We start from the raw sequence: 14207 nt of genomic DNA on the forward strand, positions 1-14207 counted from the left end.
CACTAGGGAAGTGTGGTGCTCTGGTCTGTGCCCTTGTCAAAGCACTCTGCACTGCTTGCTGGAAGTTCTTCCCAGGAGTCTGCTGTTGTGTGTACATACTATAAATTGAACTTGCAGCCACAGTTTGAGGCTTTCGAAACGGAGGCAGTGAGGTCTCTTTGGATGGCTGAGGGGTAAAAGGTCTTACAGCAGCTGCTGGAGGACTCTCTTGTTTGGAGGATGGAAGAATCTGGTCCTGGCTAGAGGAAGGACCTACAGGGGGTACAGAAATCCGTTGTATCTGCTGAGAATGGGAGGGCTGCTGTGCCACTGGTTTTTGTTTGCTCCCCATAGATGCGACAGCCAAAGGCAGCTTCTGTAGGTTTCCATCCAGCTTCGGGTCAGAAAGTTGCTGGTGATTGGCTTGACCAAAATAAGGCAAGTTAATCTGTTTTGGTTTTGTGGGGACAGGAGGTGGTACCTTTGTTACATTTTTATTGGCTGTCTGAAAGGGAAAAAAAAAAGCACATTAAGAAATCTGCTCAAGAACCAAAAAACCCAAAAAACAACATAACATTGAGCACTTGTACACTGCAAAACTGTTTGCAACCTTATTAGAAACACATAAAAACTTCTCCAAGCACTACGTCATCTTAGTTATAGAAAGGAGACCCTGTTCTCCTTAATTCCTCCTGTAGCAGCCATATTCAAAACTTCAAGTAATGACTGGGCACAGTAATTACTCTAAAAGTAGCAGAGAACTTATTAGAATCTGTAGGAAAGAAGTTGTTTCCAATGGAGCACCTGACATTCTCAGTTCCTTCATGTTACTCCGCACCTACACAATCAGATCATTTCCTTGTGCCAAGGAAACACCTAAACACTGCTATCTTATGTCATAAATCAAAACGTAGGAGAAATTTTTCTCCTTAGAAGTTCTTTTTTCCAAAGAAGACTTTTCAAAGAGCTTCCTGATAGCAGTTTTCATAAAGCTGTGCAGTAATCTCCATCTGATGAAATGCAGAAAACCTTGGCAAAGTTTAGACCTGCACAGCAGTTTGTGTCCCCTGCATACCTGAGCTTCTCGCAGAAGATCTTCACTGCTCTGGTTCTTCCTTAGCATGCCCAGCCCAGCAGACTGATCCACAGAATCAAACATTGAGAACGGACGTACTTTCTTCTCTTTGTCTCGTAAATAAGCGTCTCCTTCAGCTGTTGTTAAAGAGAAAGATTTATTTTTCTTAAATAGCAACACAACTGTAGGAGTAAGAAACCTGTTCTGTGCAAAATTCAAGACCACATATGCAAGGGATGCTTTTCTGCATCCAGCTTTCTTCTGTACTAAGGTCTCAAGGGCATGCCAGCTGCAGTCTAGCTAATCAAAAAGAAGCATTTCTGAGATGTTAATATCTATTGCACAACCTGAAATAAGGTATTTTTAATAAATCCCTGCAGTCTGTATGGCAACATTCTTCGACTTTTTGTGCTCTCAATTGTACCACTAAGTGAGGCATGTTTAGGGAAAACAGATACCATTAACTGGAGTATCCATATTTTAAGATTAGCCAAGCACATGAGAACCTACCTTGACCTTCACCAGCCATGGTTCCCTTTCCTGAAGTCAAAGCAGATCCTTGACTTAAATGGTTGTCTGTATTTAAGCTACTCCACTCAGCAGACGGGGAAGGTTTTGAACTGGGGACCACAGAACCTAGGAGGAAACAAATGAAATAGTTTAAGCTATATTTTGTTTTATTATTTATTGCAGAGTGCAGTTTGGATTTCTTTGTTTGTTTTTAGGAGACAGTAAACAAGCATCATACACAGACTAACTGCTGTGGAAAACCATCTCTTTGGGTTCTAGTTCATAGAGCTATTTAAGTTACATATCTTGTTTTCTAGTCCCTTCACCAGCTTCATTGCTCCTCTGAACACGTTCCAGTAACTCAACATCATCTTGCAATGAGAGGCCCAAAAATAAACACAGTACTCAAGGCACAGTTTCACCAGAGCCAAGTACAGAGAGAAAATCACTTCCCTTGTCCCGTACCACCTGGGCACGCTGCTGGCTCACATTCAGCTGATCGCTGACCAGCACCCCAGTAGGGGTGGAAAAGATCATGCAAAGAAAAAGCACAATACATTAAAGCAGAAATAAATCCTGGTAGTGATTCAGCCTAATCAACAGGTTATCTGCATGCATGCTAAAACTGCCTCTAAAACTTGAGCAAGTGTTTTTGTATATTTAAGAGATCATCAGGATAACAAGAAAAACACATAAGATGAATCCTCCTACGTTCTATGCTGTATAACATCTCAAGATTATTCACTAAGAGGATTACTTCATATTCAACACTTTTAATCCTACAGCCTCAGTGCTCGTAAGATTCATCCACTGGGTCAGGATAACTCCAAGAAGACTTCCAGATCAAATAATACTTCATTTAAAAAGCAAAAAGTCAGGGCTGTTAAATTAGCGTAAAACAGTTCTAGAGAATAAATACTGATTGCAAGCTATTACCTGCAGGAACTTTAGCTTGTGAACTGCTCCCAGCTCGCATGTTTGGCAAAGTTTGTGTTTTCAGTGGACCATCAGATGCCTGCAAAGCTTGGGTCCCATCTGAAAATGCTGGCTTCACCAACAGTTCAGGTCTGGAAGCAATACGTGGCATAGTAGAGGACTGGATATAAGGACCTACTGCTGCCACTCGGCTTGGAGCAGAACCCACTGCCTGTGGTAAATTCCCATCGGAAGAAACCTTAAAAACAATTAAGGAAAAATGTAATGAATTGTATGCTGCACAAAGAGTCTGAATTGGAAGCCAAAGTACAAAACAAATGAAAAGTTATATTCAAGGACTGAAACAGAAGCTTTCTTAGAAGCCTCAATTGATATAAATGATGCAGTAATAACAAAACCTGAAAAAAGACATTCCAAGACAGCATAAGATGTCCTCCTGTTCATAAACAGTAAGTAGGTTAACATCAACATTCCATGAGAAGTACTTTAATAATACAAGACTTCCACCATGAATGGATAAATACTACACATCTAGCATCTGAACAGACCTCCCCAAGCAAGTTTTTACTTCAGTCCATATGTGCTACAAATAAAAGCTATTTTATTTTGTTGTGATTGAAGCATTCACCACTTACTGGTACATTCTCTTTCTGTTGCAGAGCTGCCTTTTTCTTCCACAGGCGCTCCCTCAGCTCATTAACACGCTTGTCCATGACTGCCACCTCCGAGTTGCGCTTGTTCAAACACTCCCTCTGTTGCTGCAGTTTGGCATTCTGCTCCTGGTTCAGTTTGTTCCTCAGCTGAATAAATTCACAAGGGGAGGGGAGGCAGGAAGGGGGGTTGGGGGGGAAAGAAAGCAACAACAACATCAAAACAAATTAACTTTCAGGATAGGGATAGGGGACAGAAAACCACTACAAAGAGAGAAACTTTCTGAAAAGTCTTGCTTGACTCCCAAGACCATATGCTAAAACAGACTATATTCTCCCAATATTATATTCTGAAAAAAAATGCTGGGTCATGTGCAAACTGCCCTCAAGGACAAGGCACAGTCTGAGTGTTCTGCCTCTTCTCTGCCTTGAGCCCAACACAGCCAGCCCTGCGCTCACAACACTTGGAAACTATAGAGCTCTGCCTGGAGCAAGGGCACAGGGTTTCCTCCCCATCAGGCAAGAATCCACCCAGCCAATTTTCCCTCCCTCCACACTACCTGCAGCTCCTTGTACAGGCGATCAAGCTCAGCTACGGCCGACTGGTTGTCGTGGTAGCCATCAATCCGGCCGTTCTTCAGCATCTCCAGCTGCCTGGTGAGTTCTTCTACCTTTGAGACCGCCAGCACCAGCTCACGCTGCTTTTGCTGGAACAGGCTGTTCATCTGTTCAATCTCCTCCACTGAAGAGGGCGAGAGAGCACAATAGCTGCCCTGAGAAACTGCCCAGCGTGGGCTGCTTCCAAGGCAGCATGATGAGGGCACAGAGCAGCCAGCTGCTGCAAGCCTGTGGCCCTTAGAAAAACAGCTCTTTCTTGAGGGAGCTGAACAAGCAAACTCAACAGCAGAGCAGAGGAAAGTGTCTGCTCAGAGCACACGGGCAGAGCTGCTAAATTCACATAATGCTAGAATTCCACAGGGGGATGCTCACTCAAACAAGGCAAATATATGATGCTCAAAACTCCTGAGTTTACATCAGAGGAATGACAGATGACAACGACAAAACACTCTGTTACACTAAACAAAGCCTTTTTAGGGTTTACTACACGTGGTCATCAACAGCTGTTCTCATTATTCAGAACTGTAGTATTTTAGAACAAAACCTAAAGAACAGGGAATTGTTCAGCAAGTGCCAAGAGCAGACCTGCTGGGGGTGGTACAGGGAAGCAGATACACATGCTATGTAATCTCAACTCTCATTCCTTTGTGTTACTTTGCTGTTTTTCCTTTTCCTTTAAACTGAATTGCATTATATAAAATAAATATTGAACAGAACATGTATTTTTCCCCATAGAAAATCTTTTGCTTTCTTCCATAAAGAATTATGCTTTTTTTTTTCCCTAAAAAAATTTAAAAAAACCAAACTAACAGCAACTCTAATAAAGCAAAATGTTGTTTCTGTGTGCATTCAATGAAAACAAGTTCTACATGACATGAATATAGAGGAAAGAAAAGAGGGGCAGAATGTGTATTGACATGAAGTCTGAAACAAAACATTTAATACTACAGTTCAGCGAGTTGATGCAAACACTCAGTGCCATAGAAAGCCAGACATTAGCCTGATTTTTCTGATTGAAAGTATACAGCCACTTTGGCCATTAGGTTACCTCCTCCATAAGAGGAAATGTAGGTAACAAGCCAAGCAGCTCACAGTTTTGCTGGGGGGCAAGAGGAAAGTCACAGCCTAAACATGTGGGGTTTAAACATAAAGGACAGAAAAACTTACTGTGGTACACAGAAGTATTCAAAGTAAGGAAACAATCTACACTGAAATTGAAGAACAGAAATGCGAAGCTTAAAACTGAATGGAAATAAGCTTACGTGACATTTTGAAATACAAGATGAAAAATACTTTTATTTTTTCCCCTGGGTCATTCAGGAATTCATTTGGTAAATAAGAGATATGAGAATTAAGATTAACTTTTCTTGGAATACTGCAAGTACATCTTCTGAATCACTCAAATCCCCACAGATTTCAAAGTTCCAAGAACTATGGTCTACAAAAAAAAACCCACAGGCTACCTTCCACAAGCAACAACTCACCTAACTTCCCATTGCTGAGTCTCTTTTGCTCCACATGGCCTTTCAACGCTCTTACTTTCTTAAGTTTGGCTTCCTGATTCTCAGCAATTTCCTTTAATCGCTTCAGTTTTTCCTGTTCAGCAGCCTGCTGCTGCTGTCGCTGATCTTGCTGCTTCAGGAATTTCAGGCGCTGTTCCTGTAGGGAAGACAAGGAATTTATTTATTTAAAAAATGAACTAACAGTGAAATAATGACAGGAACAGTCTTAAAACTAATGTACAACTGCCACTGTATCTCTGGTGATCAGTTACTTCAGCTGAGCATTTCGACTTCTCAGAGCATCGAGAAAAGCTTTTGAGTCCAAGCCCTCCCAGTGCCCAGTACACGTGAGCCCCAGTACAGGCATCATTACATTGTAGTGCGAGAGCACTGAAACACGGGCAGTATCCACATCTAACAGTACATTTTTCTTATATGAAATTGCTTAAAAGCCTTCTAAGAAAAAATTCAGCATTCGTGTCCCATGCTATTTGCTAATTTCTGTTAGTGACTACCTGTTCTTCAGTTGCTATAAATAAGGATTATTTCCTCTCTACCTTCTATATTCTGTTTGTACTTTACAATCTCTACCATATGACACCTTTTAATATTTTCCAGTGTGATTTCTTGTCAATTAGACATTCTCTCTATATAAGGTATTTCATAAATTATAGATCATGTCTGTCACTCTTGTACTTCTCGTTCCATTAGAACCTCCTCAAGAACAGCAATCACAGAACAGCAAAGCTTTGAAATCTTACCCTTTCTAGGCAACAATCAACATCACAACTCAAAATAATTCAAGACATAGAAAAACTTTTATATTGACCTGGCTCCAGTCATACAATGGACAGTTTCACTGGAGAGAATACTTTCACTTCTCCAAGTCCATAAGAGTAGGGTGGTGCACCAACAGTTTCCATACACAGATATCCAAAGTTTAGAGCTAAAATAAACCACTACACAGAGACTTGCTTTAAGTCAGCAGCCATTACATACAGCTTTCAGTTCTTGAGATGATATGTTATTTCAGTGTTAGGAAAGCTGCTAAGACTTTCCCAAGCATCAAAAGCCAACCTGCATGACTACTAGTGGCGACTAACATTAGAATGCAACATTTTCTCCAAAGGAAAATATACCTTAAAATTAAAAAATAAAACTAAAAATAAAAAAAATCCCCAGTCATATTTAGAAACATGGACTCCTGTGTATTTTGACTATAAAAAGAAAGAGGAAAAAAGTGAGCTTGTTTTTCAGAGAAAAACCAGGCAACACCTGCAATACATACACTAGTTTAGAGACAGTTCCATAAAGGGAAATGTAAAAAAAAAAAAAACCATTAAAAAAACCAACCACAGGTATTACAAGCTGTGACTAAAAAGAAAAATGTCCTCTTCCCTTCCAAATCTATTTTTAATACTGCGCTTGATTTCAGAAGGCAAGAAAAGAGGCAACAGCCTCTCTTCAGAACAAAGACAGCTTTCTAAACACCTTTTTAGGGAGGGCATCTTAGATGATAAATCAGGATACAACAGGATACCCACAAGGTTACTCTGCCACCAACCACAGCAAGACACCTACCTGATGAGTGGGATACAGACAAACTCCTAATTTTGTAAGTCTTATATGACTCCCCTTACAGTATATACATGAATCTTTCCTATCCGGGGCTCTCTGTAGATAGTCACCACAGTGTCAATGCTATTTATAAGACCAACATCTGTTACCATTACTTGTTAGTGAGTCAGTCAAGTGAGGGAAGGCTCCTGATAGAGGAAGAGTAGTAAGACAGGAGCCTGAGAGCAGCCTCTCTCCTCATCAAAGCACACTCTACAAGGCCCAGGAACTAATCCACTTAGATAGTCAAACCCTCCTCAGATTGGATTCACGCACAAAGATTCTCTGCCAACAGCAGTGTTGTCAGTGGTATTTTCAAGAGCTGCGCGTAACAACAATGCTAAAGTCAAACAAAAAAAATCCATGCTGCCATTCTGCAGATGTATCCAGAATACTTTTTCCCTAAACAACTCACAAGCACCCAGTGTGCCATCATTAGCTTTTCTGAACTGTTGAGCAAACATTTTATAAATCACTGTCCCAGTTATTTTATCACATGAAGGCAATCTTTTTCAGACATCTGCCCCAGGAAGCCAGGCACACTGAACAGTATCAGTAGAAAGCAAGATATCATTACAGGACAGCATTATGTCTAGAGACAAAAGCATTGTTCACTGATCAAACCGGTGAATGGCTGGTCACCACATGGAGCATAAAGAGGGCTGGCACAGATGCCAGGATAAATGACAACATTAACACTATATGCTCTATCCTTACAGTAAGCTACAGGGTCACTGCGACCACTGGTATTATTTTAGTGTTTTACTATTAGAAATGTGTATAGGCAGACTTCACATTTAAGAAGTGGCAGCTGAAGAAAGGGAGTTCTCTGTTTATGAGATGAGGAATGAAATAAATAAAAGAAGAAAAACACACAAATCCTTAACACTTCTTCCACCACGTATAACTCCTACCATCTATGTTTGCAACCATAAACAACCTTCTTCCAAGCTCACCTTGTTAGCCAGCATTTGCTGTTGAGCCTCAATTTGTTGCTGCTGACGTGATGCCATTTCCTGAAGTTCAGCCAGTGTCATATCCATCCTTGGAGCACTGACCTGCCAATGAAAATCCAAAGCATTAGCATACTAGAATTTCTAATTTGGCTAGTGCGCTATTCAACAGAGCTACTGCAGAAAACTGGGATTAAAATCTTTAAAATTGATGAAAACAGAATATTCAATAAAATAATTAGGAAGAAATAACATTTTTCTGTGATAAAGGAAATAATTACTTGGAAGCCTGTACAGATGCCTACCCCAACACAGCAACACGTGCAACTAACATTTCTTGAGAAATTAATATTTCTAGCATAGATCACAGTGGCATTTTAAAGTGGCATTTCAGAGCCCTTAATTATTAAGCTCAGCATGGTTCAGCTTGGACTGACTGAGCCCAGAATGCCCAGCACATGTCAAAGTAGATCAGTGGTTGTGGGTATGTCATTGCTACTCAAAGTATTTCAACATAAACTGAAGAAAATATAAAGTTTAAAGAAAGAAGAAGACCAAAGGAAGCACTATTTAGTTAACTGTTTGCACCTTTCCTGAATCTAGACTTAATCCTATATTAATATTTACATCTTCTGAAGCAAGAAGACATGGCAGGCAATGGATTATATTCTGAGACATTAACTGGTCTCAACTTGAAAACTGGAACTAAAAGCAGGCTACTACTCCGACATCAAACTGAATGTGGAAAGGATTGATCAATGAGCTGAAGAAAAAGGAGAGAAAGTTTAGGATGGGAGCAGAGGAAAAAAAGTAACACTGATTTTTTTTCCTCTCTCTGTGATCCTTGGTACAAACACATATATGGCAAATAACAGGTCTTGTTGAAAACTTAGGAACTGAAACTAAGAGTGATAATTGTTAGAGGCTTTGTGTCTATTTTAGAGCAGTCATGAGAAATTACTCCAAAAATCATCTCTTTGCTTCCAAGGTAGGGTTTGCACAAGCTTCTCAGAAGAAGGGAAGCCTCTGTTTCTGCTATGCTGGCTGATACACCAAAAACTTACTCCATTCTCCATTCTTCGATCACCGGGCATTTTCACACCATTTCTTTTTAAGACTGGATCTTGAGACCTTGGTCCAGTCCCTAGACAGAAATACAGGATAACACAGACGGTAAGATATATGGGGATTTTTCTTACCTCTTCAGACATAACATCCAATACTAAACAAGAAATATAATTTTTGTTAATAACCTGAATGAATTCTACCTTTTCCAAAGTACTGCCCAGATGAAACATGCTAATCTAACATAATAAAAGACATCACCAGACAGCAATTTGGTTACTAAATGCAAAGGAAAAGATCACAGTCTCTGCCTTTTAGGAAACTAATCACACATCCCTAGATATTAAACTCTGGCTAATACATTTAGCACAGGATGCTCTTAGATGTTGTGGTCATGCTGATTTAATATTTTCACATCAGATACCACACCAGGAAGATAAAGTCTTCACTAAAAGAGAAAAATGAGAGAGAGTAGCAAGTGTAGTTTTCTGTTATTAGCATTCCCTCCACATAAGAAAGCAGAGATCAGACCAGAAAGATTTGCAACACCATACTGGTTACCAGTGGTAATATATGATATATGCATGTTGTTTCCTTAAACTTGAGGAATTAAAGAAAACCTCATTTTAGCAGCTCAAACCAACACCTACCTGATTCCCGGCAGGGAGAGCGTTCATGTCTAAGAAAGAAACGAACTTCACCTCTCTGCATCCCAAAGCGCTGCAAAATATCCAGCATCCGTTCATTATCAGCTATAGGACGTTCTGAAAAGTAAAAAGCCAGTTTACAGTCACATCACTATATAGCTCAGAGATGTAACAAAACTACTTAACCAGCATCTTTCAAATGCTGTTATCATTAAGGTACAGCATGCAGACGTAACCCTCACCCTCATCCAATGCCTTTCCACATTTTCCTTAAGCTCTGCACCACCCCTTGCTTCTGAATGTGAGCCAACACCTCAGAAAAGCTGACAGAGCCCTTCAGAAGTCAAACAGAAGGAAAAGCTGAGCCCAAGGAAACACAGTCAGTTTTGAGCTTTTAGCTGGAGCATCTTAGCTTTGTGTGTGCAAATCACTGTACCAACTTGCCATCACAGGAACAGAACTGCTGGATCTGTTCACCACTGCTGTGGTACCTCAGTATAACTCACTGACCTATCATTCCCACCCCTCAAAGCCTCTTTACCCCAATTCCTACAAGGATCCCTTCAGCTTACAAGAAAGTGAACACCAGCTCCAGTCAGAACCTGCTACTTGTTTTCTGACAGTCCAGATGAAGTTTCTTAAGAAGAAAAATGCACGTGTTCAACTGAATTGCTTTTCCTGCACCTGTTCCCATGTTCAGGATTCAGTCTTGTCTCTAATTTTTAACACTTATTCTTTGCCTTTTGATATTACAAAAGCCCACTGGAAGCCTAAGCCTGCTGCCTTATTTAGTTGCTTTTCCTTATCACTGTTCTTACAAATTCCACACACTTCATAGGTAGGCCTTCACAGGCTGAATATAATCAGAATTGCTCATTGTCCTCAATCTTTGCAGTAAAGCAGTTCATTTTGTTAATCTTGACACATTAACATACATTTTTATGCTTCAGTTAAAAGTGATTGCAGCTGTGAAGTTAATAGATTGTAATCAGTCGATTCTATGTGGTTAGGACACGACCACAGTATCTTATGACAACATCTGAGGCTCACAATCAGGTTAGATCCATTTGCATGCGGTGCCAGATGAACAAGAAGCATTGAGCATTGTACGCATCCAGAGGAAGGAGGCAAGCAGACAAAGACTGAAATTAAACACCATCAGTTTGGTTTATCCCAGCAATGGTTTTGTTGGGTGTTTCCTTTCATTGTTTAGACAAGGAAGGAAAAGAAAGAAGTCAGTAGTTCATTCACATTCACTGGAAAGTCTTTCAAAGTAACTGCTTTAATATGGAACAATCATTTTGGCAACAAAATTGATGGTGTTAAGAAAAAATGTTTTCAGATTGAGAAGAAGAGGAGCTACTAAAAATGTTCTCAGCACGTGAAAAGCCTTTTTCCAGTATGAAAGGGTTTCTTTAAAACGTGAATAATGCAGCTGTGCTCAAGCAATCTAGGAAGGAAAATTTCTGGAGTCACTGTCAAAAGAGATTAACTTTAGAGAATAAGCAAGTAGGTCACTGTTACAGAAAAAGCAGCCTCTTAGCAGTTACTTGTCTAGACAGCTAAAAAAGCTCTTCATCTGCTAAACCTTTATTCCAAAAAAAAACAACAACAGACCAAAACAGTATGACTGACAAATTTCCATCTTACAGAATATAACAGTCTTATGAGGCAGCTTCGTAGCAGCAAAGCAGTACTTTAACTGAAACTACCATCAAGGGAGATGCACTCTACCCAAGGATTCAGTACCACTCAGTGACTTCAAAGGAAGGTCAACGAGATCTCCAAACATCAAACAGAACTACATTTGAAAAGCTCAAGAAGTAAAAGCAAACTATCAGACCTCAGTTTTTATTCTTTCCACTTTAGAAGATGGGGAAGAAAAAAGGGGGGGAAGAAATTAAAAGACAGCCTTTACAAATACACTCACATTTTTGGCTGCTTTCTGTGCTCAAGGTAGCCATCTAACAGAATTTTGACAATAACAGAAAGATCAAGGAAGCTTGCCCTGATACTCATCAAATTTCAAGCAAAACTGAGAGGACAGGGAGAGCAGTAAGCTTGCCCCTGTTCAGGGAGCAGAGTGCCTCAAGCTCACTTGCGGCAATGTTTCAAAGTATGTTTAATATGGTCTGACAACAGAGGCTTAAATTCCTGAGCAAGCGTCAGGAAGGGAAAGAAAGACAAGCTATCTCAGAAGAATCTTAGTAACTGAAGTCCAAGCATTCATTTTCAACATCCATCTTCTGTTTCTACCTCAGAAGGATGGCTGGCATGTGCCATGTTTATTTTAAAATCAAGTTTAACTTGCCTGGTGTAATAGAAACCATGGGGTATCTTGGAAAACAAGACAGTGAACTTTACATTCTTTTGTTTTAGATGTTAGCAAAGTAAAGAGCACCCCAATCCCCTTAAAAAAAAAAAAATCCAAACTATGCATGAAAACATTATTTTGTAAAGGGTCACTACTGGATGGTATACAAATGCTTAAAAGAGGGATATACTTTCATTAAAACAACATGCATTTACTTCTCCCAGTACTCCAGTCACTGAATAGCATATGATTCAAGACAACTGCATATTTTGTTTAAAAGTACAATTTGAAACTGTAGGGTTTTGTGTGCGCACACACACCAGTGCTTGTATATATTAGAATATAATTAGTAACCATGACAGGGTCCATGAAGGGAACAATTTAGTTTCTCAAATGATTGCCAATATTTTTACCTTACCAACAAATAATAGGGTTTTTGGTCTTCTGACAGTAACTGCCACTAACCATGAGAATAAGCCCTGCAAATACTAATCTCAGAAGAAAATGGAAACAGGAGATAAGAGCTGCTTCCCATTTATGCCATCGAAAGTTAGCCATATTTTAGCTTTTGATCTGTTTGTTGACATGTTCTCCAGTCCCAACACAGTACTGGAAGGTTATGGAGATTTGAACTTTTCCCTGTCCCACCTCATTCCTCTCACCCACCATATACCTTTATTTAGAAGCATCTAGTATCAGATGGCTCCTGCTACTTCTGGTAACATTCCATGCCTCCCAGACTCAATGAATGACAAAGGCAATATCCAAACAAGAATTGGTCACTGCAACTGAAATTAACTAAGGGATTTAGAAGATTGTTCCTTAGAATTACTGATACTTATCACTTCAAAAACCCAATATAAACCACTTGGAGGAGAAGGAATAAAAAGCAACTTCCCTATGACCTTCCAAGGCTCATTTGAGTTGGAGAAGAGCTACAGATTCATAAGAAAACTTCCATGCTTTACTCTCCTTTCTTTTTTTTTCCCCTCCCACACTTTTAATCATTTGTTGAATGTATGCACCTTCCTATTGATGCATTTTTGTACAGCAATTCTGAATAAGAGACTTAACAAAAATGTAAGGCAGAAATTCCCAGGGGGAGGACTGCATCCGTCATGTCTTTGTGCTGAAGTTTAACCTACCTGAGCCACACCACACTTCAGCCAGGTGGCACTCACTCTCACCAGGCTCCTTGCACAGCTCCACCACATCCCTGCATGTTGTCTCAGGGGTGACCGGCACCTCGGTGAAGTGCTGTTCATTGTTACTGAGGTACACTGTCAGAAACATCTGGAAAAGACAAAGACAACAGGACACACTTTAGATCACAAAAGCAGACTGTACACAGGGGGCACAAATCTCATTCATCACATTATTTTCAACATAATAGCACCATTCGTCATTAACTACTGTGTATATTGACTTTCAAAACAAACACGGATTTCTTTTAAAGGTATAAGCCAGCAAGATGCTACAGAAGTAATCCTCTGAATTCTATTACTGGAGGATTGTTTTTCAAATCTGGACATACAGATCCTTCCTTCTCTCCTCAGGTGATGTGCCAGAACTCCTTACACCTTACCATACTTACACAGTGCACTCAGCTGACGCAGCAAAACAGCCACCTAGAATTCACAGATATTCTCTATCATGGAAAAACAAGGGAAGAAACATACGTTTCTGAAATTTACTACAAAGGAAGCAGAACATTTGCACACCCATCATACTTAACACTGTGGTTTCCCACACCATACAAGCTGACTTGCCATTGTGCAACTAGGATGCATGGATGAATGTAAGGTTCCAACCCCCACAGAACACCATCAGGAGGAAAGAAAAGCTATTTACTCTGCTTTTTTGTCACAGCTATAGATGGATCTTTTATTATCACTCTGCATGAAAACACCACACAGCTGTGCTGTCTCTCTAAAGCTATCTATGTTGGAACAGGCTGTCCAGAGAACATTTGGATGGCCCATCCCTGGAGGCATACAAGCTTATGTTGGATGGGGTCCTGGGCAGCCCAAGCTGGTGTGGGGCAGCCCTGCCCACAGAGCAGTCTGGGGCTAGATGATCTTCAAGGTCCCCTCCAACCTAAGCCATTCTATGATGCCATGTTGTGCATAGGCCAGAGCCACGCTGCAGGCCTGTAGGTAGGATCAGCTTACCGCACGTGCCTATTACATGGAGAAGGCTGACACAACTGCTGCGCTGTAAACAGCACAGCATGCTGAAGTACTGACCTAAATTAGGAGACAAAGCTTTCCAAACAGCACCTCCATATGCTGCTTAAGTCTTTCATCATTGCACACTTAGGTTTTACATGAAGCATTTCTCG

General features: G+C 40.3%; 1 protein-coding gene across 4 annotated transcripts in view; it reads right to left on the reverse strand.

The window, feature by feature from the left end:
* The window catches only part of TP53BP2 (tumor protein p53 binding protein 2), a 37320-nt gene that overhangs the window by 7891 nt on the left and 15222 nt on the right, over nucleotides 1-14207 (reverse strand). For all 4 annotated transcript variants that reach the window (XM_015857229.3, XM_085542951.1, XM_085542952.1 and 1 more), the window contains 11 exons: nucleotides 13012-13159; nucleotides 9556-9669; nucleotides 8905-8984; nucleotides 7844-7945; nucleotides 5253-5427; nucleotides 3711-3892; nucleotides 3136-3300; nucleotides 2501-2738; nucleotides 1565-1690; nucleotides 1055-1191; nucleotides 1-484 (listed from right to left, as the gene is read on the reverse strand). In XM_015857229.3, the coding sequence (XP_015712715.2) occupies nucleotides 1-484; nucleotides 1055-1191; nucleotides 1565-1690; nucleotides 2501-2738; nucleotides 3136-3300; nucleotides 3711-3892; nucleotides 5253-5427; nucleotides 7844-7945; nucleotides 8905-8984; nucleotides 9556-9669; nucleotides 13012-13159 (1951 nt within the window). The remainder of the gene's footprint in view (nucleotides 485-1054; nucleotides 1192-1564; nucleotides 1691-2500; nucleotides 2739-3135; nucleotides 3301-3710; nucleotides 3893-5252; nucleotides 5428-7843; nucleotides 7946-8904; nucleotides 8985-9555; nucleotides 9670-13011; nucleotides 13160-14207) is intronic.

This window comes from Coturnix japonica, chromosome 3, assembly GCF_054131305.1.
Source record: "Coturnix japonica strain WE chromosome 3, WE-NBRP24, whole genome shotgun sequence".
Taxonomy (NCBI): domain Eukaryota; kingdom Metazoa; phylum Chordata; class Aves; order Galliformes; family Phasianidae; genus Coturnix; species Coturnix japonica.